This window comes from Misgurnus anguillicaudatus, chromosome 8, assembly GCF_027580225.2.
Source record: "Misgurnus anguillicaudatus chromosome 8, ASM2758022v2, whole genome shotgun sequence".
Classification (NCBI taxonomy): Eukaryota; Metazoa; Chordata; class Actinopteri; order Cypriniformes; family Cobitidae; genus Misgurnus; species Misgurnus anguillicaudatus.
In genome coordinates this window covers 18,068,219-18,088,248 of record NC_073344.2, presented here as the reverse complement: position 1 = coordinate 18,088,248, position 20,030 = coordinate 18,068,219, and the positions used below count along the sequence as shown (strand labels likewise).

Here is a 20,030-nt window from a genome sequence, read left to right as displayed (position 1 = left end):
CATAAACCCATTTTCTATTTGTCTAGTTTCGAATAAAGTACACATTTACATTTATATTACTTTTATGCATTTGGCCGATGCTGTTGACTTTACATGCTGAATAAACTTGACACGCTGAAGTCTATATGAATGTAAATCTTCCACTTTGACAAACATTAATGATCATTGTAGTGATTATGAGTAATCAGATTAATGCAATATATTATAATCAAGAAATGAAACCAGTAAAAATCATTTTATATAACAACAGACAGATATAAGCTCTTAATTGTGCTGTCTAACAGGTTACCATGTAAACTAAACACATGGCTAAACCTTGTTTTCCCTGGTCTGGTTTAACAGTTAGATGCTACTATCAATTAAAAATAATGAATTTAAATGTCTTTTACAGTAAATTACTGTTTGAAGATAATCCCATAACTGGCCAAGGCTCTACCCATACAGCAAAAAATAAATTTCTCTGGCCAGAAGTATATTTTAAATATATGCAAAATACATTTTGTAGAATGTTATGCTCCATTGAATATATTTTTAAAATTTTAAATATATTTAATTTTAACCTTCATATATCAACATATATTTCAAAATGTATTTCAAGAGCAAGCAAATACATTTCTAATTTACATCCCATATGGCAAAAATGTATTTTTTGCCTAAATATATTTTAAATATGCTAAATACAAGTTAATTTATAAAAATTGAAAATATATTCCATTTTTAACCTTTTTAAAACTTTTATGTTTAAGTTTTTCTTCCAAAATATATATTTTGAATGCTTGAAAATGTATTTCCTTTTTAAAATATATTTCAAAATTTTACAAAAAAATGGCCTATAGAACTATTTTGGTGAAAAATATATTTTTGTAAACATATTCCAAAATATATTTAAGCCAATATATTTTTGGCTCAATAACATATCAAAGAGCTTGGAATCAAGAAAGGTGTATTTTAGTTATAAATAACCAAATCTTGATTTTCAGTGGTATAAGCTTTTTTAATGCTTGTTTCGTCCAGTTTTAAATACTTTGGTGATATTAAGGCCCCAAAGGAAGTCTGTTGAGGCCCCCTAGTGGCTGAGAAACACTGAGGTTTAAAACCTATGTAGAAGTGTTTGAAAAGATTTTGTAAAACAAACTACATTTTCACAAAGGACTTTGACAGTAAACAATTTTAAAATAAAGTACAAAAAAAAGAAATAACTTAAATATTGTGAATTTTCCCCCTAAGATATAAACAGAATTTGGCTAATTGGCATGGTTTAATTTTAAATGGGTAAAATCACAAAAATATTGGTTTATGTTTATTTTATACAGATTTTAAAGTACAGCGAGAGCGAATTAGTCTCGCGGTAGTTTGATGTCATACGACGATTTGTTCTGCGCAGCTCCGCGTGACATCAACCAATGCTTCCAATCAAGTCCACCAGAGAGCGCCATAACTAACCTTGCATACGTCATACAGTAAAGATGGCGACTTGCTGAAGCGCACCATGCTTTATTGTTTATAAAGCAATTTATTGTTTTTTCACCGGATTAAGCATTCAGAAGATCGCATAAATGTCGAGATTAATAGTTAAGAATCTCCCAAATGGGGTAAGTATCTGCGATAATATTAAACAGGATGCAAGTCCATTGTCAAATAAATTTATGATTGTACTACCATTATCTCCGTGGTTTATTTATAGGTTTACTTTATTTATCCACTAACAACAAAGTGTTAAAAGTATTAAGTATTATTGTGTTATTAAAATACCCCGCAGTACCGTGTTTTTGACTAACTTCATATCAATAAAACGCTGATTAGCTGACCCACCAGCTGCACCAGACTGGAAGACCAGCTTAACCAGGTTTGCTAGGCTGGAAGGAGAATCGTAAACCAAGCTTGCAGCCTGGTCAAGCTGGTTTAAGATGGTGGGCCAGCTGGTCTGCCAGTCTGATCAGATAAGACCCGCTAAAACTGTCTAAAACCCCTTTCAAACCAACCTGCTACACCATCTTAAACGGGGCTGGGGGACCAGCTGAAATCAGCCAACCAGCTTATTTTCCCATTATAACCATTAAGTCCATTATAATTTCTGTAATGGTTTTTATTGCAGCATATAAACTATTTATTTCTATTTTCAGCCAGACAGGCGGGCCATTATTTATATTGGTCATGTCTTCATAGTACGACTGCGTTATTAAAAGTCTGTATTGCTGCTGTGTCTGCAGGTGAAGGATGATCGCTTCCGTAAGATGTTTGCTGATTTCGGGACACTTACAGATTGTGCACTTAAATTTACCAAAGATGGGAAATTTCGCAAATTTGGTTTTGTGGGTTTCAAGACTGAAGAGGATGCCCAAAAGGCCCTGAAACATTTCAACAAGAGCTTTGTGGACACATCACGAGTCACCGTAAGTCACCAGCCAGATCATTTGGACTTGGAAAGCATTCATACATTTATCAAGTTTAATAAAGTATATTTGTGATCATCACCCGTATGTTATTTAATGTGCCTTTGAATTAGGTGGAATTCTGCACAGATTTTGGCGACCCCAACAAAGCCAGACCCTGGAGCAAACATACACGCCAACCATCATCCAGCAAAGACAAAGATGAACAAAAACAAGAAGAAACAGATGAAAAGGTTGTTGTCACTTTATTAATGTCTACACTAAATTAAATACCACATGTATTACCCTGGACAACAAAACCAGTCATAAGGGTCAGTTTTTTGAAATTGAGATTTATACATCACATGAAAGCTGAATAAATAATAATAATAAGCTTTCCGTTGATGTTTGTCTTGTTAGGATAGGGCGAGATAAAACTATTCTGGAATATGGAAAATCTGGAATCTGAGGGTGCCAAAAATATTAAGAAAATTGCTTTTAAAGTTTTTTCTAAGTAAAGTCCTTAGCAACTGCATTCACTCTCAAAAATAAAGTTTTGATATATTTGTGGTAGGAAATTTACAAAATATCTTCATAAAACACAATCTTTACTTAATTTCCTAATTATTTTTGGCATAAAAAATTTGACCCATAATATGTATTTTTGGCTTTGCTACAAATATACCCGTCCGACTTAACGACTGGTTGTGTGATCCAGGGTCACATTTATGATGTGATATTTGTAATTAATAGTATTGAATAGTCCAGTGCTTCCCTAACTGTGGACCGTGGCCCCCCAGTGGGCTGTAACGGTACTGCATGGGGCCTTGGCTAGGCTAAATCAAAATATAAAGTAATTAAAATATTCAAATTGTTCTGAAATGTGATTTTTTTCCTCCTTATTAATAACATAAAGTATATAAAACTTTTTTTCCATTATAGTAAATAATTTTTTTGTAAACATATTTATGTAATTTATTGCAATAGATTTGTGAACTATGTAGCTTCTTTTACACACTTTAATGCATTATATTTGTAAATAGTATGCAGAAAGTATGTAGTGTTATGGGTTTAAATATATTTGTAAAGAATGTTTATGTCATCTTTCACCAGAATATAAAAATATTACATTTTATGGTAGTTCTTTTAAATCACATGAGATTCTTAAAAAGTGGTTAATAAATGTTGATAATTTTGTGCAAAGAGACAATCTGCTTTATTAAATATATGTGATATACAAATGGGGGTGGTGGTCGTGAAGCTTTTGCTATATTTTTGGGGGGCCTTACCACTCACATTAATTCTTGTATTCTCAACAGAAGGAGAAGAAAAAGAAGAAACCTTTGAATGTTCTTGGAGATGTAAGTTCATACATTAACTGCAGTGCATAAATTATGTGTGTGTGTGTGTGTGTGTGTGTGTGTGTGTGTGTGTGTGTGTGTGTGTGTGTGTGTGTGTGTGTTTTAGGGTTGTCTTTTAATGTTTGTAACTGTTGTTTGTCAAAAGGTGTGGTAGAACTAAGATTTTTGCTCTTGCATTGTATGTAAATATGATATGAGATGCAACTTTAATAAACTGAACTGAACTGAACTAAATCACACTTGGACAATAACGTTAAAAATGTAATTTATTTTCTTTATAAAAAAAAGTCACAAACAATGACAACAGTATTAAATCAGTCACTTTCAAAGCTTTTATATTTGTATTTGAGTATCTTAACTCTTTCTCTGCCATTGACAAGTTATCTCGTCAATTAAGAGAAAACATTTGCATGAAAAACGTGTTCCTGATGAGTTTTTATGTTAATTTGTAATACTGCCATTATTTACTATATGGCCCAATTACCCAATTTATAAAAAAAGAGAGCAAAAAATTATTTACTAATTTTAAACTCCGTGTATTTTTTGATAATCGTTCTAAATCTGATCTCTAACTAAATTCCTCCACAAAAATGCAATTATTTCAACTTTTTGCTAAAAATACCTGTAGTGATGGCGAAGTGAAGCTTTCTTGAAGCAGTGAAGCTTTCAACCCAATTGTATCGGAAAAAGGTTCATTACTCGGAGCTTTTCAAATCGGAGCTCAATGAGGACCTCAGCTGGTGAAAGTGCTGTTTCACAACATGTTCCACAACCAAACAACGTATTAATTTAATTATAAAAGCAAAACTTAATGGATTGACAAATTAAGGATAGATTCATAAATAAATGTAACAATATATTAAATACATGACCAAAGCATGTTCCATTTCATGTGAATGGTACTCCAAACAAAAATAACAAATTAAGGATAGACCTTGTCTCAAAAGTATAAAGTGTGAACCAATTAAAAAATATATCATGGTATTAAGTGGTGCAGAAAAGGCTTTTTACTACTATATATATATATCATAGATTCACTATAAAGTAATCGATTCCGTGTAATGCAAAACTCCAATACAACCCAAGAGGGCGCGCCGCGCATCGCACAATTCTAAACCTTCAATCAGATAACGAAGCAGTCACGTGGGTGTCTGTGAAACGAAGCTTCGGACGTCATTGGTCACGTGATTTTGGCAGAACGAATCAAGCTTCGATACAAAGCTTCAATGAAAATCGGTTCGTTTTTTTTATACACGCTTCGGAGCTTCGGTGTCACTGGTAACATCACTAAATACCTGTATTTAAGAGTTTATAAGCAGAGAAAAAAATATAGATAGGATGAAATGTTTTTTTCCGTGTTGTTTGTTTGTTAATTATTTGTTTAAAAGCCGAGGGTTTGTTCTTTCATTTTCCTGGAAGGCATTTTGTGAAACTTTTGTGAAAATCACAAAAAATGCTGGTGGGCAACTAAAGAAAGCCTGGCGGGGAATGAGTTAAAATACAAATGTAACCTTTTTCCAAAATCCCCATGTAGAAATTGAATTGCAAGTTTTTTGTAAGTTTAATTTTAAGTCGCTTTAATAAAAAAGTGTTTGCCAAATGAATAAAAGTAAATGTAAATGAAAGAATATTTGAAACCATGCATGTTAAATCGGTCACTGTTGCAGTGTATTATACGCGCATGCTATAAAGATAATGATTTTATATGTCTTCTGTACTCCTTAGCTTAAAGAAGATCAAGATTTCCAAGAGTTCGTCGCTGTACATCAAAAACGCACACAGGTGCCCACCTGGGCCAATGATGCGGTGGAAGCGGCAACTGTTCTTGCTGAAAAGGCGAAGAAGGAGAAGAAAAAGAAAGTGGCTGTTAGTGACGATTACCTAAACTTTGACTCGGATGAGTCTGAGAATCCAAGTGATGCAGAGGATGAAGAAGATGATGCTGCTGAGGAAGAGGAACAACAAGGTGAGAATCGAATTTGAAGGGAGAGTGCATGACCTTCCGAACCGGTGCCACTTTCTTCTGTGGACAAAATGTTGATGCTGCTTATTTCAACATACAGTGGTGAATGGTGATGGTAACATTGCTTCTGTGTGGTTTTTACTAGATAATGCTAAAGAAGCATTGAAGAAAGGTTTGTCAGACATGGATTATCTTCGCTCTAAAATTGTGGCCGCATCAGACATGGAAGAAGAAGCCAAAGAAGATGAAAATGAAGATGACAGTGCTAAGCCTGAGGAGAGTGATGATGAAGTGAAGGACGACGAGGAGGAGGAGGAGGAAGAAGAAGAGTCCACAATCCAGCACACAGACAGCGCATATGAAAGTGGTGACAAAACAAGCACAGCAGTGTCCCATAACAAGGTTAGTTTGTTAAAAGATTGTGTGATACGGTTTAATACGGGATTGTTTGCATATTTTAAGTTTTTTTTTGTTTGTTTATAGATCGAGCCAAGCACAGAATTCACGGTGAAGCTACGAGGTGTCCCATTCAACGTTAAAGAGGTGAGAGATTTCAAGAATTTATTACAGAATAAGAAAAATTACATTCTTGTTTTAAAACAACATGGAACATTGTTTGTGTTATTTAACATAAATCCAGCCCTGAAATCTAATTGGATGAGCCAGTTATATGCACATTTGACTTTTTTTTCTAGCAACAAGTGAAAGAATTTATGATCCCTTTGAAACCTGTGGCCATTCGATTCGCCAAAGGCAGCGATGGACGTAACTCAGGTACAAACTATTATTTGTTATTAAAGGTGTTTTAAAGGTGCCAAACGTGCTGTTTAATTGATGTAGATTTTTCTTGTGTTAAGGTTATGTGTATGTGGACCTGCGTTCAGAGGCTGAGGTCGAAAGAGCACTACGCCTTGACAAAGACTACATGGGTAAGGATTTACTCTGACATCAGCTAGTTCATTTTAGTTTCTCATCCAATGGCAATAAAGTCAATGAGTTTGTTTTGTAAATAAACCAGTGATAATATTCCTTACCCATCACTGAAGTTACTTATGGTGCTTTTCCATTACATAGAATCCCACGGGTTGGGTCGGGTCAGCTTACTTTTGGGGGCTTTTCCACTGGCTACAGTACGTAGTACTCTAAACCTTTTTATTTCCACCTCGGTTTGGCTTCCAAGCAAGATGAGGTGATACTAAAACGTGACGTGAAAACACTGAAGATCACTGATTGGTCTGAGAGAATCGTTACGAGCATCATGCTAAATGCAAGATTACCTTTGTGCATGCGCAGTCTGGAGCAAACCTGTTGTCATCCGTATTCCCAAACTTCTTTTTTAGTGGTGAAAAACATCCACAGGTTGAGAATCAGGAGCACCATACCAGTGTTTTCCAGACTTGCAGTATGTGGCGGCACATTCGCATCGCGACTTAGTGGAGCGCGTCGACTGACGTCACGGGTGTTTGTACAAAAACTGTCATTTGAGAAAGAGGTAGTGGTAAACGCGATGTTTGCACATCTATTTGTGGCGGGCAATTCTGATTTTGTGGCGGACTGACAAATAAATGAATGTATTTGAACGTATAGCATGCCAACACGCCTATAATCCCTCTCACTCTGAAGTGATCCTAAACTTTATGGAAAAGCTAACCAAGCCAAAGTGAAGGGAGCTGACCCGACCTGACCCGTGGGGTACTATGCAATGGAAAAGCTCCATTAAAGGGATAGTTCAGCCAAAAATTAAAATTACCCCATGATTTACTCACCTTTAAAGCCGCTCTATGCATTTCGGCGTTTTTGTCAAACAGCGACCCCTAGAGCCGCTGGAGAATACTTGCAACTGTCGTAATTTCCCACTCTAGTACTCCAAAGATAATGACCAGGTAATGTTTCACAATTTCATACAAATATTAGGCTACTGCATAGTCTACTAAACTACAGATGATGTAATAGGATAATAAAAAAGTTTATTCCAAGTGTAGAGTTCATATAATAATAAAGTAGCCTACCGCGTTTGCTGGCTTATAACGTTTTTACATGATTGCAAACCATGAGTAAACCATGGGGTCAATTTCTTTTTTGGCTGAACTACACCTTTAAGAGCTTATAGCTTAACTGATTCTAGCAATGCCAACTTAATGGATCCAATGCCCACTTTTTTTTTATCACAGTTAATACTAGTAGAGAAATAAGGATTATTCTAGGTTTTTAACATGCATTATCTATTTGTACCACAGGGGGGCGCTACATCGAAGTGTTCAGAGCCAATAACTTTAAAAACAATCGAAGATCTGAGAAGGTAAGCGAGGAGAAAAATTTTGTCCGCGAGCTGAGGGATGACGAGGAAGAGGAGGATGTGGCCGAATCGGGAAGACTCTTCGTCAGGAATCTACCCTACACATGCACTGAAGACGATCTGAAAGAACTCTTCGTCAAACATGGTGGGTCAAATGACTAACATGCAATGTGCTGAAAGACCAACCAGAACACCTTAAATATTTTTTTGCTTCTTGTGTGTGTCTATTAGGTCCTCTTTCCGAGGTGAACTTTCCTATCGACAGCCTGACTAAGAAACCAAAGGGCTTTGCCTTTCTGACATATATGATACCAGAAAATGCAGTTTCGGCTTTGTCTCAATTGGATGGTCACGTATTCCAGGTATAGATCTGTTGCTTTCACCATATTTCTGCCTGTATTGCATCACATGCATGCTAACAAGTGCTTGGACCCTCCAGGGGCGGATACTGCACGTCATGGCCTCCAGGCTGAGGAAGGAAAAAGCCGATCAAGGTCCCAATGCAACCGGCAGCTCCTCGTACAAGAGACAGAAAGATGCCAAAGACAAAGCAGCAAGCGGCAGGTAAGCGGCCCTTCTTCCCCTTCTACTGAGTCACCTTTAGTGTAAAATTTCATGCTTTGTTTACTGTTTGACGTACAGCGCTCATAACTGGAACGCGCTGTTTCTGGGCACGAGCGCGGTTGCCGATGCTATCGCTCAAAAATACAACACCACCAAGAGCCAAGTGTTAGATCACGTGAGTGGGACAAAATCAAACATCTTGTGTTTGAGAGAGAGAGAGAGAGAGAGGTGAGTGAGAGTGAAATTGAATGTGTGTTGATGTTGTAGGAGTCGGAGGGCAGTTTGGCCGTGCGGATGGCCCTCGGAGAGACGCAGATCGTACAGGAGACCAGACAATTTCTTCTGGATAATGGAGTTTCTCTAGACTCATTCAGTCAGGTGTGTTTTAGTCCCACATATAATTATTTTATGAGATAATAATCATTTTGAGATTATACTCAAGGATATATTTTCACTTGAATGCTCTTTACATTACGGAGGATAACCTGCCACTAATATTTACTGTCCATATTTCTGCATTTTTTTTTTTTTGAATGTAGGCAGCCGGCCAGCGCAGTAACTCTGTGATCCTGGTGAAGAATTTGCCCTCAGGTGTTCAGGTGGGAGATCTGGAGAGTCTGTTTTCGCCCTGCGGATCTCTGGGAAGAGTTCTGCTGCCCCCGTCTGGCCTCACGGCTATAGTGGAGTTCCTGGAGCCCAGTGAAGCCAAACGGGCCTTCATGAAACTTGCATACACGAAGGTGAGTGATGAATGCTGAGCTGTTTTCTACTATAAGAGGAGTTTTTTGTTATCCAGATGAATCTTTAGCTGTTTTATTGTCTAAAAGCTGAAATAATATAAAGGCATGTGTAGTTCCAGCATGTTCCCTTATATCTGGAGTGGGCTCCTGTAGCCGTCTTTACAACTCCCAGAACACCTAAAGCAGGTAAATCTGTTCTTTCTTTTTCATTCCCTTACTTTTTGAACTTCTTTGTTTTTTCTTTCCCCTGCTTCCTTTCTTTTGCTTTCGTTTTTTATTTCTTTCTTTTGTTCCCTTCCTTTTTCATTTGTTAGTTTTTTTCTTTGTTTCCCTTCCTTCCTTTCCTTGCTTTTTCATTTCTATCTTTCTTTCCCTTTCTTTTTAATTTCTTTTTTTCCCTTTCCTTTCTTTCTTTCTTTCTTTCTTTCTTTCTTTCTTTCTTTTTTCTCTTTTTCTTTCTTTCTCTTTTTTTCTTTCTTTCTTCCTTTATCTTTTCCTTTCTTTTTTCATTTCTTTCTTTTGTCCCTTCATTTTTTCTTTCTTTTCCTTTCTATCTTTCTCTTTTTTCTTACTTTATCTTTTCCTTTCTTTTTTAATTTATTTCTTTCATTCCCTTCCTTTTTTCTTTCCTTTCCTTTCCTTTCCTTCTTTTTCTTTTTTCTTCCTTTCCTTTATTTCTTTATCTTTCCCTCTTTTTCATTTCTTTCTTTCATTGCCTTTTTTTCTTTCGTTCCTTCCTTTTTTCTTTCTATCTTTCTCCTTTTTTTCTTCCTTTATCTTTTCCTTTCTTTTTTAATTTATTTCTTTCATTCCCTTCATTTTTCTTTCCTTTCCTTTTCTTTCCTTCTTTCTCTTTTTTCTTCCTTTTTATTTATTTCTTTATCTTTCCCTTTTTTCATTTCTTTCTTTTGTTGCCTTCCTTTTTTCTTTCATTTTTCATTTCTTTCTTTCGTTGTTTTTTCTCTTTTCCTTTTACTTTCCCTTTCTTTTTCATTTCTTTCTTTGTTGCCTTCCTTTTCATTTTTTCTTTGTTGCCTTCCTTTTTCATTTTTTTCTTTTGTTCCCTTCCTTTTTCAATTGTTTGTTTTTTCTTTGTTTCTCTTCCTCGCTTCTTTTTTCTTTTCTTTCTTTCTCTTTTTTCTTTCTTTCCCTTTTTTCTTTTCTTTCTTTCTTTCCCTTTTTCTTTTCTTTCTGTCGTTTTTCTCCTTTTTTCATTTTCTTTCTTTCTTTCTTTCTTTCTTTCTTGTTTATCTTCCCCTTTCTTTCTTTCTTTCTTTCTTTCTTTCTTTTTCATTTTTTGTTCCTTTTTTAACTTATTTATTTTTCTTTCCCCTTCTTTTTTCCTTCTTTCTTTTGTTCTTTCTTTCTTTTGTGTTCTATTCATTTTTTTAATTAGTTTGTTTCTTTCTTTAACTTTCTTTTTTCATTCGTTTCGTTCCTTTTTCATTAGTTTGTTTATCTTTCTTTTTAATTTCTTTCTTTCCCTTTCCTTTTCCTTTCTTTCCTATTCATTCGTTTGTTTGTTTGTTTGTTTGTTTGTTTCCATTCCTTTTTTCATTATTACTATTTTCCTATTTTTCTTTGTATGTTTCGTTCATTTCTGTCATTTTTTCATTCCTTTGTTTCTTTTTTCCCTTTCGTTTTTTTATTCCTTCCTTACACCTTCCTTTCTTTTTCTTTCCACATTTATTTAAAATCTAAATCGAAAATGTTACTGTTAGCCATTTAAAATCTCACTGACCTTGATGTCACTATTATATTTGAATACTAGTACTGTCTATTCTGGACTGCTGGGATATTTCTCATTCTTTTCATTTATTAATCATCACTTCATCCCTCTCAGCACCTGTGATAAAAGAAGCTCCTGCTGAGATTAAAGCTGAGGAGGAGGAGGAAGAAGAAGAAGAGGATGATGATGAAGAGGAAAGTTTGCCTGGTGCAACCCTCTTCATTAAAAACCTTAACTTTAGCACCACAGAGGAGACATTACGAGAGGTAAGACTCTGAATTAAACTCAAAATGCACTTAAACTTTCCAGAAGAATATTTAATTTCCTTGTAATTTGAATTGTGGTGGACAACACTGTGCAGAATTGTCATGAGAACCTGAGAAATTACCTATAAAGCTATTTTCGTAAATGAGACCTATTGAGTTATTTTCTAAATCTTCAGATGGCATAAAATTTAATTTGTAATTCATTCTCTTTTCTGCTGTATTTAATATAGTAGGATAATATCTTGAAATCTCAACTGTAATTGTAATACTAATTGTAGTATAATCTTGTGCTCTGTTCCTTTACAGTTGTTTTCTAAATGTGGTGTGGTGAAACTTTGTACAGTATCAAAGAAGAAAGATAAAACAGGTTTGATTTCATCTACTGTTGAGAAGCTTAGATGTAAATGCCGCTAAACGCCGCCTCTGTCAAAAATGAGATAATGATATTAACCGAATGCTTTCTGCAGATTTTATGTTCATCTAATAACTTTTTCAACAAAGTCCTCTTAAGTGCACATAAAATGAACTGGATGAACAATGGTATGCTAAACGACCATGCATCACATTGAAACTTGTGTCCCTTGTGAGTACTTGGACCTGAATACAACCCGAATGTCACATGCATCACAGCGCCCCCTAATGTGTGGTTCTGTTTCTTAATTTTTACATTTCATCATTTGCAATGTTTCTAGTAGCGTCTTTAGTGATTTTGCATCTGTCTTGTCCATAGAATTAGATTTTTTTAGAAGTGGAGGTTTTTGCAATAAAATCTTGTCAAAAAAAAAGAGTCAAATTTGTCAAATAACAGTGAAATTACTAAATTGACATTTGTGGAAATAAGACATTTCAATTACAGACTAAGAACCTTTTCATTTCCATTAAAGAAAAATTACTGAACACAAACTCCTTATTTACAAGAAAACATGTCAGACGCACATAGAGGGTTTTGCATCTGACCTCCTCAATTATATTTACAGTGTGCATTTATATATATATATTATACATATGTTTGATGTTATTTTATCTTACTCTCGTGTGCCCGTCTCTCTCTCTCAGGTAAATTGTTATCTATGGGTTATGGTTTTGTGCAGTACAAAACTCCAGAGGCAGCACAGAAAGCCATGCGACAGCTGCAGGTAAATGACCATCTGCTTGTATAATGATGCTTTTTCATTTGAATATTTATACACATTTATTGTGCACAAATATTCATGTGATGAAATTACTTCAGTCATTTCTTTTGACGGTTTTATTTCCACTTTCCCTGCAGCACTGTAATGTCGATGAACATCAGCTTGAGTTGAAAATATCAGAAAGAGCCATCAAGTAAGTCTGAGTTTTAAAATGTATTGCTTGAATGCACTTCTGTCTAATAATTACATAAGTGAATACAGCATGCATATTGTTTTCACCAGTGCTTATTTGATTATTGTATGTTTAGTCTCAGACACAAATCTTTTTAAAGCAAAACCATAGACTGTAAAAAAGATGGACGACGCCTGTCCGCTCTCTCCAATTGGTGAAAAGTGAAGCCGCCAGTTGCCCGATATGGCGCTGACATCTTGGGTCTTGAGTCTGCGCAATAGCGATTTCGGGACCAGTCATGCACAGTAGGGAGCAGGAAGGGAAGGCGCGAAGTCAAAACCCCGCCCTCGCTCTCGTAGAATGCGCATATTACACCATATCACAGCTGTCAATCATGACGTGACACCACCGTTTTTATATTATTAAATAACTAACTAAGCACAAACCTATTTTAAAAACAAACATTTGAATTTACATCAGCGTGATAAAAACTACAGTAAATGACAGAAACCAGCTTCAGAAAAAAGATAATTGAAGTGTAATTAATTTTTTTAGTTGGTCTCAAGTCCCATTGAATAACATGGGGAGGCGGGCTTTATGACCTATACTGGGACCGGTCACTGGGGGGCGATCGAGACGTTTTGGCTTCACTTTTCAGGGCTTGTGCGGCACGCTTGAGCAAAAAACATGAACAGTTGTTCTCATGTGACGATCACAGGTCTGGTGTGGCACAGTCAAAAAGAAAAAAGCAGACTTCAAGGAAACAAACAACATCTAAGATCCTCGTGCGAAACATCCCATTCCAGGCCACCGTAAAGGAAGTAAGAGAGCTCTTCTGGTAAGTGTCACTTTGTATTTAACAAACATTGGTAGTTAAAAGTATATCTATGTTATGTACGAACAGTATAGTTATGGATATATCAGGACTTGATTTTGAAACGGATTGGCAAGGTTAAAGGGGGGGTGCATGATCTCTGAAAGCCAATGTTGATATTTAAATCACTTAAACAAACACGCCCCTACCCCAATAGAATCTGGACCTTCTTTTGATAGACCCCCCACAGATACGCAACCCAGGCAATGATGTAGGTTAGTAAACGCCCCTCACTGCTGATTGGCTACAATTGTGTTTTGGTAGTCAGCTCGACTTCCTTTTCCAAAGTGTTTTTCAAAAATCATGCACCCCGCCTTTAATCGTTCTTTACCATATAAAACACACAATATCTGCTCATATTGATTCTTTATAATAAAAATATGCATTTTATCCAAAGCGACGCAAAGTGCATTACAAGGTATACGTTTTATAGTTATGTGTGTTACCTGGGATTGAACCTACAACCTTTTGCGCTGCTCCACCACTAAGCTATAGGGACACTTTTATTTATATTAAATTAGATTACATTTAATATGTATTTAAATAATATTTGCTCAAATGTATATTTCAAAATAGGTGTGATTTTTATATCACATTTAAATTAATATTTGTTCATAGTGTTTTTATATTTTACAGTGAAATAGTAAGAGGTTTAAAGTGCAGATGTGTTGAATGATGCGTTTAATCAACAGTACGTTCGGAGAGCTGAAAACGGTCCGACTGCCAAAGAAGGGGATTGGTGGAGCCCACCGTGGTTTTGGCTTCGTTGACTTCCTCACTAAGCAGGATGCCAAGGTGGGTACATCTGGCTTCTGTCTCTCCTGCTTATCAGGAGGTCCGACCTTCTCTGCTGTGACCAGTCGACAGGGATCTTTTCTACAGTACATCAAAAGTTTACCAGCTTTAATGCTAACAGAAGCTAAAAGCTTAAGTCTGGTTTTGTATGTTTCTTACAGAAAGCATTCACAGCGTTGTGCCACAGTACCCATCTTTACGGTAGGAGACTGGTGCTGGAGTGGGCAGATGCAGAAGAGACTGTGGACGATCTACGACGGAAAACCGCTCAACACTTTCACAGTAAACATTTTCAGATGTATAAAAATTAGTCATTTTTTGCAGAGACACTCTGGGAGTAGCTTAAAGCTGCAACTAGCAATTTGGATAAAAAAAGACAATATCAGTTATAAAGCACCTATAAACGGTGTTCAAAAATAATAATGATTTATAAGTTAAATGATTAGTCTGTTTTCTTAAAAAAAATCTAGATAATTTACTCACCACCATGTCATCCAAAATGTTGATGTCTTTCTTTGTTCAGTCAAGAATAAATTATGTTTTTTGAGGAAAACATTCCAGGATTTTTCTCATTTTAATGGACTTTAATGGACCCCAACACTTAACAGTTTTAATGCAGTTTAAAATTACAGATTCAAATGAACGATTGTCATTTTTGGCAAGAAAAAAATGCACTTTTAAACCACAACTTCTCTTCTTCCTCCGGTTGTGTGACGAGCCAGCGCGACCCTACGTAATTGCGTTATGCCGTGGAAAGGTCACGTGCTACATATATAAAACGCACATTTGCGGACCATTTAAACAATAAACTGACACAAAAACATTAATTAGTATCATTCGACATACAACAATGTCGGAACGGTCCTCTTTCAACACACTTGTAAACACTGACGTATGTTTTGCATTTGTCATCCGTGACCTCTTGACGTGATGGCGTATTGCGTGAGGTCATGCTTGCGCGACACACGACCGGAGGAAGACGAGAAGTTGCAGTTTAAAAGTGCATATTTTTTATTTTTCTTGTCGAAAATGACAATCGTTTCGCTAGATAAGACCCTTATGCCTCGTTTGGGATCGTTTAGAGTCCTTTAAAACTGTTAAGTGTTGGGGTCCATTAAAGTCCATCAAAATGAGAAAAATCCTGAATGTTTTCCTAAAAAAAACATAATTTCTTCTCGACTGAACAAAGACAGACAACAACATTTTGGATGACATGTTGGTGAGTTAATTATCTGGATTTTTTACTAATCCTTTAAGATTTAAGGTCAGATTTAATGTGATTTTTTTTATACGAGTAAACATGAGTACGTAAAGTAACCTGCAATATTATGTTTTAAATGAAGATGGCGATAGAGAGGCAAAAGTTACAGATTGCAGCTTTAGGGCCATATTTTATAACAGCTTGTGCCAATGCAAACTTTTTTGTCAAGACACGCAGTGAAATTTTGCAACTGACCTTATTGCATATGCATTTGTCTGAGTTTCCTTTCAGACTTTACCTTTTAGATTTTCTCCTTTAGATTGTATCAATTATGAGATAATTTTCATTTTTGCATGATGTCATCATGTAATTGTTTTTTTTATTGCTAACAATGTTTTATTACATGGATCGTTGGAATGCTTATTCTGATTGGCCAGTCACAACATTTGCAGGTTTGTTATTCCCAGGTAAATAACACACTGTAACCCGAATGCTGCAAATTATTTTGACGGGTACAGTTTAATGACACAAAATTTCATATAAATATGTCTTTTATTTAACATATATAACATTATATTTACAAATGATTCAATCAAATAGTGTCTTTGTGACATTTGAACGTCTTGTCTTATCCTAAAACCAAAAATAAACAGGTTTCCTCGCAGTAGGTCTGCATTTGTTAAAAATGAGAAATATTTCAAATCAATATTTAATGATCCTCACCTTATTTATGAGGTAAATAGACACGGGATAATGTATAGGCAGATGGTTGTTCTCTGTTATTTTTGCGATAACAACCTGCTGCCTCTACATTATCCCTTATTTATTTGATCTATCATATTATTATTATTATTATTATCATTAATTATTATTATTTAATTTTTTATATTCAATACAGGAGATGATTGCTAATAACTTGCAGCCTTAATAAACTTCCAAATGGAAAGTTTGTGTCGTTTAACTTTTAACATTTTAAGTGGCTTGTAAGTTAGCTATGGTTCCAGAGGATCTCATCTCCATTTTTAATTGAAGCGATGAAAACAAATCCCTGCACAAATTCATCTCATCTCTCATGTCGTTACTCATGTCAGATGCTCCTAAGAAACGGAGAAAGGCTGAGATCTTGGAGGGAATCATGGAGCAGATGGAGGTCGGGCCGGAGGACGGGGAGTGAACAGCATCCGTCAGTCACCTAAAGCATCAATACCAGAGTAAATCATCCAGTTGAACTCCATTTATCTCTATTATGGCTCCGTCTTAAACAGCTGCTTCACAGTCTCTTCAGGATTCCTTCCTTTTGGCCCCAGATGCTCCCAATTAGCTTTTTATTATATGCTCATATATCATCCCTGTTATTGCTGTCAATGTATTAAATACATCATCTCCCCACAGACCAACTCCGGTTGAAGGTGAACTCGGCGCCTGAGCCCTTCGAAAAGACGCCCAAAGGCCAAGTTTCCCTTCGTTGTTTTTAATCGTTGCGGAGGGCAGAGACATTTCATGCTTTGGTATGGTGACGTTCAACTATCACCGAGGGGTGATTGACGTTTATAATTTTTGTTTCTGAAATTGTAGATGGAAAATAAATTTTTGATGTTCATTTTGACACCAGAGTTGTCAACACTGGGTTTGTCTATTGTGCTAAAGGAATAGTTCACCCAAAATAATTTTAATTCTGTCATCATTTACTTACTCATTTAAACCTGTATGAGTTTCTTTCTTATGTTAAATACAAAGATATTGACGTCGTATTAGAAAAAAAACAATACTATGGAAGGCAATTTGTACTGTCAACTGTGTGGTTAACATCATTTATCAAAATATCTCTAGTTTAACAAAATAAAGAAACTCGTACATGTTTACAACAACATAAAGGTGAGTAAATGGAGAGATTTTTCATTTTTGGGTGAAAAAAATCCCTTTAAGAACAATTAAATAATAATGTAAAATCTGAGTATATAGATGCTGTATAAATCATACACCTTTTTGTACTGTTTAATAGCAGGGTTTGCTTGCTTTGTTGTGTTAACACAACAAATGACAAATGCTTTCACATTGTTGGGATCATATACTGTATTTATTGATGTAACAATAAATAGTTTTGTTTTGAAAAGAAAGTGTTCCTATTTTAGGGTCTAAATCATCACATACTAGAAAGCTCACTTTGTAAATTGTTTGTTTGTACAGTTACGTGGTCAAAACAGTCTTGGTTTACACAAAAATGTTGTACATGGCACATAGTGGTCATTCTAGTGTACTGCATCACAAGGGTTTTTCTAGAAAATTACTTGATATGCGAACGTTGGTTTAAATTGATCTGTATGGTAATGTAATAAGCGACGCCTTATCGTTAATTAAAGAATTATGAAAAGAATTAACTTTATATTTACCCTCATGTCTTTCCAAACTGGTTTTTCCATGTAGGCAGATTGTTTGTGTTTTCGTGGTCGAAAAGGACCACATTTTTCATGAAATAGAGATGTAACTATACAAATACCTTCATGAGAGCAGGTATGCACACAAGATTTTTGCATGTCTTCAAATACGCCCAACGAAGGAAAAGTTTCAATGTGGGGTGTGAATGAAATTTGAATACAGTGGAAAGCAAAATTGTCTGCATACTTGCAGGTGACAAACATTAACTCATACCCAGACGACTCAAGGCCGGATCCAAACTGGAAAGCCTCCTTTCCACTGTACATGACAAAAGACGGCCGGTAAACCAGAATCATCCATCATTTATTTCCAACGGAGAGTCCCAAAGGGGCTACGTGAGGTGCCGCCTATCTGCGTATGGGTAATTTCGGATCAGTTTTGAGTGTTGGATCGGTTAAAAAATTTGAACTTTTGCGACTACACCGCATGAGATACGCAGATCGGAAATGATGTATTTCAGTCTGTTTCAATTTAAAAACTGTGAGGTGAAAATTAAATTATTAATTATTTTTTGTTTAACTTTATCAGTAACACTTAGGGTTCCAGGACAGGGATTAGACTAGTCCTAGACTAAAATAAATGTAAGAGCTGTCCAAACTGAAAACAACTTGCAATGATATATCATTAAAATACATCAGTGCCCCTTGTTTTGCCTCAAAATGCACACAAGTAATGTTTTTAGTAAGGCATATTTGTTAAAACTAGTTATATTTCCTAATTAAACTAAGGCCTAGTCCTGGCTTAAGCTAATTCCTTTCCGGGAAACCACCCCTTAATCCTTTAAAAACTATTTCAGTATTAAATTATTAATTTAATATTTACAAATTTTTTACTCTCCCCCCAGCATTTAAAAAAAAGTTGCCAGCCAGTGGCCGCATTTTTTATGATTTTCAAAAAAGTTTATTGCGTTCCAAAAAAAATGTCTTTTTTAAATATATAAACATACACTACATCAAATGAAAAAACAGACCCTCTGCTTTTAAACAAAACAAAAAAATTAATCCTACCTCATTTGTTTTCTTTTTATCAGTTCTCAAATATGAGAAATTTAAATTTTTAGCAAAAAGCTGAAATAATAAAATTTTTGTGAATGACTTTCGTTAGAGATCAGATTCAGAGCGATCTTCAAAACATACATGGGGTTTGAACAGTTTGCCTTAAGGGAATACTTCCGGGTTTTACAAGTTTCACTAATAGCCGAAATACGGATTGCCAGAAAAAAAATCGTCATTGGCAGGGAAGCGTTTTCTCTTAACTCATTCCCCACCAGCCATTTTTTTTTTAAAGTTGCCTGCCAGAATTTTTTGTCATTTTCACAAAAGTTTCACAAAATGCCTTTCAGGAAAATGTTCTTCTAAAAATATATAAACGTAAATTACAAATATATCAAATGAAAGAACATACACTCTGCTTTCAAACAAACAAAACCGGTTAAAAACGTTTCATCCTATCTATATATTTTTTTCTCTGCTTATAAACTCTTAAATATGGGTATTTTTCTTTAAAAATAAATTTTTTAGCAAAAAGCTGAAAAAAAGCATTTTTGTAAAGGAATTTTGTTAAGAGATCAGAGGCCTCATTTATTAAATGCTGCGTAGAAACCATTCTACTTTTGATCTTACGATCATTAATACGTGTGATTCATAAACCGACTTTGCGCACAAAAAATGCGTGTACCCCTTTCTTTCAGATGTGAAATTTATAAACTGCAAATAATCTTGAACTGAGCAGTTTCAGACCTCCACCTTTAAACGATGCCTAATTAATGTCATATACATATAAAAGAGCGCTTGTCAATGTTTAAACCCAATTTCGAGCAGCAAGAATGGCTTCTATTGGCAGAAACCTGCAGCAATCGGACAAGCAAAAGTGCGTACGTCTGCTCAGACCCTGATGTGGCCCTAAGCACTTTTCCACGTCAAAGACAGTTTTTATAAATATGGACTTTGCCGTGGATTTTTGCATATGCACACGTTACGATCAAATATAAATGAGGCCTCAGATTCAGAACGATTATCGAGATATACAGAGAGTTTAAAATTAGTAAATCATGTTTTGGCTTCAGTTTTTTTTATAAATTGGGTAAATGCGTCAATGGCGGAAAAAAATAATCCAAAAATGTTGCCGG

General features: G+C 35.4%; 1 protein-coding gene across 1 annotated transcript; it reads left to right on the top strand.

Annotated features, from left to right (window-relative positions):
* Nucleotides 1-1,436: 1,436 nt before the first annotated feature.
* Nucleotides 1,437-17,072, top strand: rbm19 (RNA binding motif protein 19). Its single transcript, XM_073870409.1, has 25 exons — nt 1,437-1,592; nt 2,211-2,393; nt 2,507-2,626; nt 3,692-3,733; nt 5,459-5,699; nt 5,842-6,098; nt 6,180-6,239; nt 6,392-6,470; nt 6,554-6,625; nt 7,934-8,137; nt 8,224-8,354; nt 8,432-8,556; nt 8,635-8,731; nt 8,824-8,934; nt 9,096-9,296; nt 9,410-9,482; nt 11,140-11,291; nt 11,598-11,658; nt 12,348-12,427; nt 12,562-12,617; nt 13,315-13,434; nt 14,163-14,265; nt 14,427-14,547; nt 16,558-16,677; nt 16,859-17,072. The coding sequence occupies exons 1-24, from the start codon at nt 1,557-1,559 to the stop codon at nt 16,638-16,640; spliced, it is 2,808 nt and encodes a 935-aa protein (XP_073726510.1). The 5' UTR covers nt 1,437-1,556; the 3' UTR covers nt 16,641-16,677; nt 16,859-17,072.
* The last annotated feature ends 2,958 nt before the right edge of the window (nt 17,073-20,030 follow it).

Excerpts from the sequence above, each read along its gene's own strand:
- rbm19 (XM_073870409.1), top strand. The coding sequence starts at position 1,557 with ATGTCGAGATTAATAGTTAAGAATCTCCCAAATGGG. Across the intron at positions 11,659-12,347 it reads AAAGAAGAAAGATAAAACAG|GTAAATTGTTATCTATGGGT; the intron begins GTTTGATTTCAT and ends TCTCTCTCTCAG. Across the intron at positions 14,266-14,426 it reads TCACTAAGCAGGATGCCAAG|AAAGCATTCACAGCGTTGTG; the intron begins GTGGGTACATCT and ends TGTTTCTTACAG.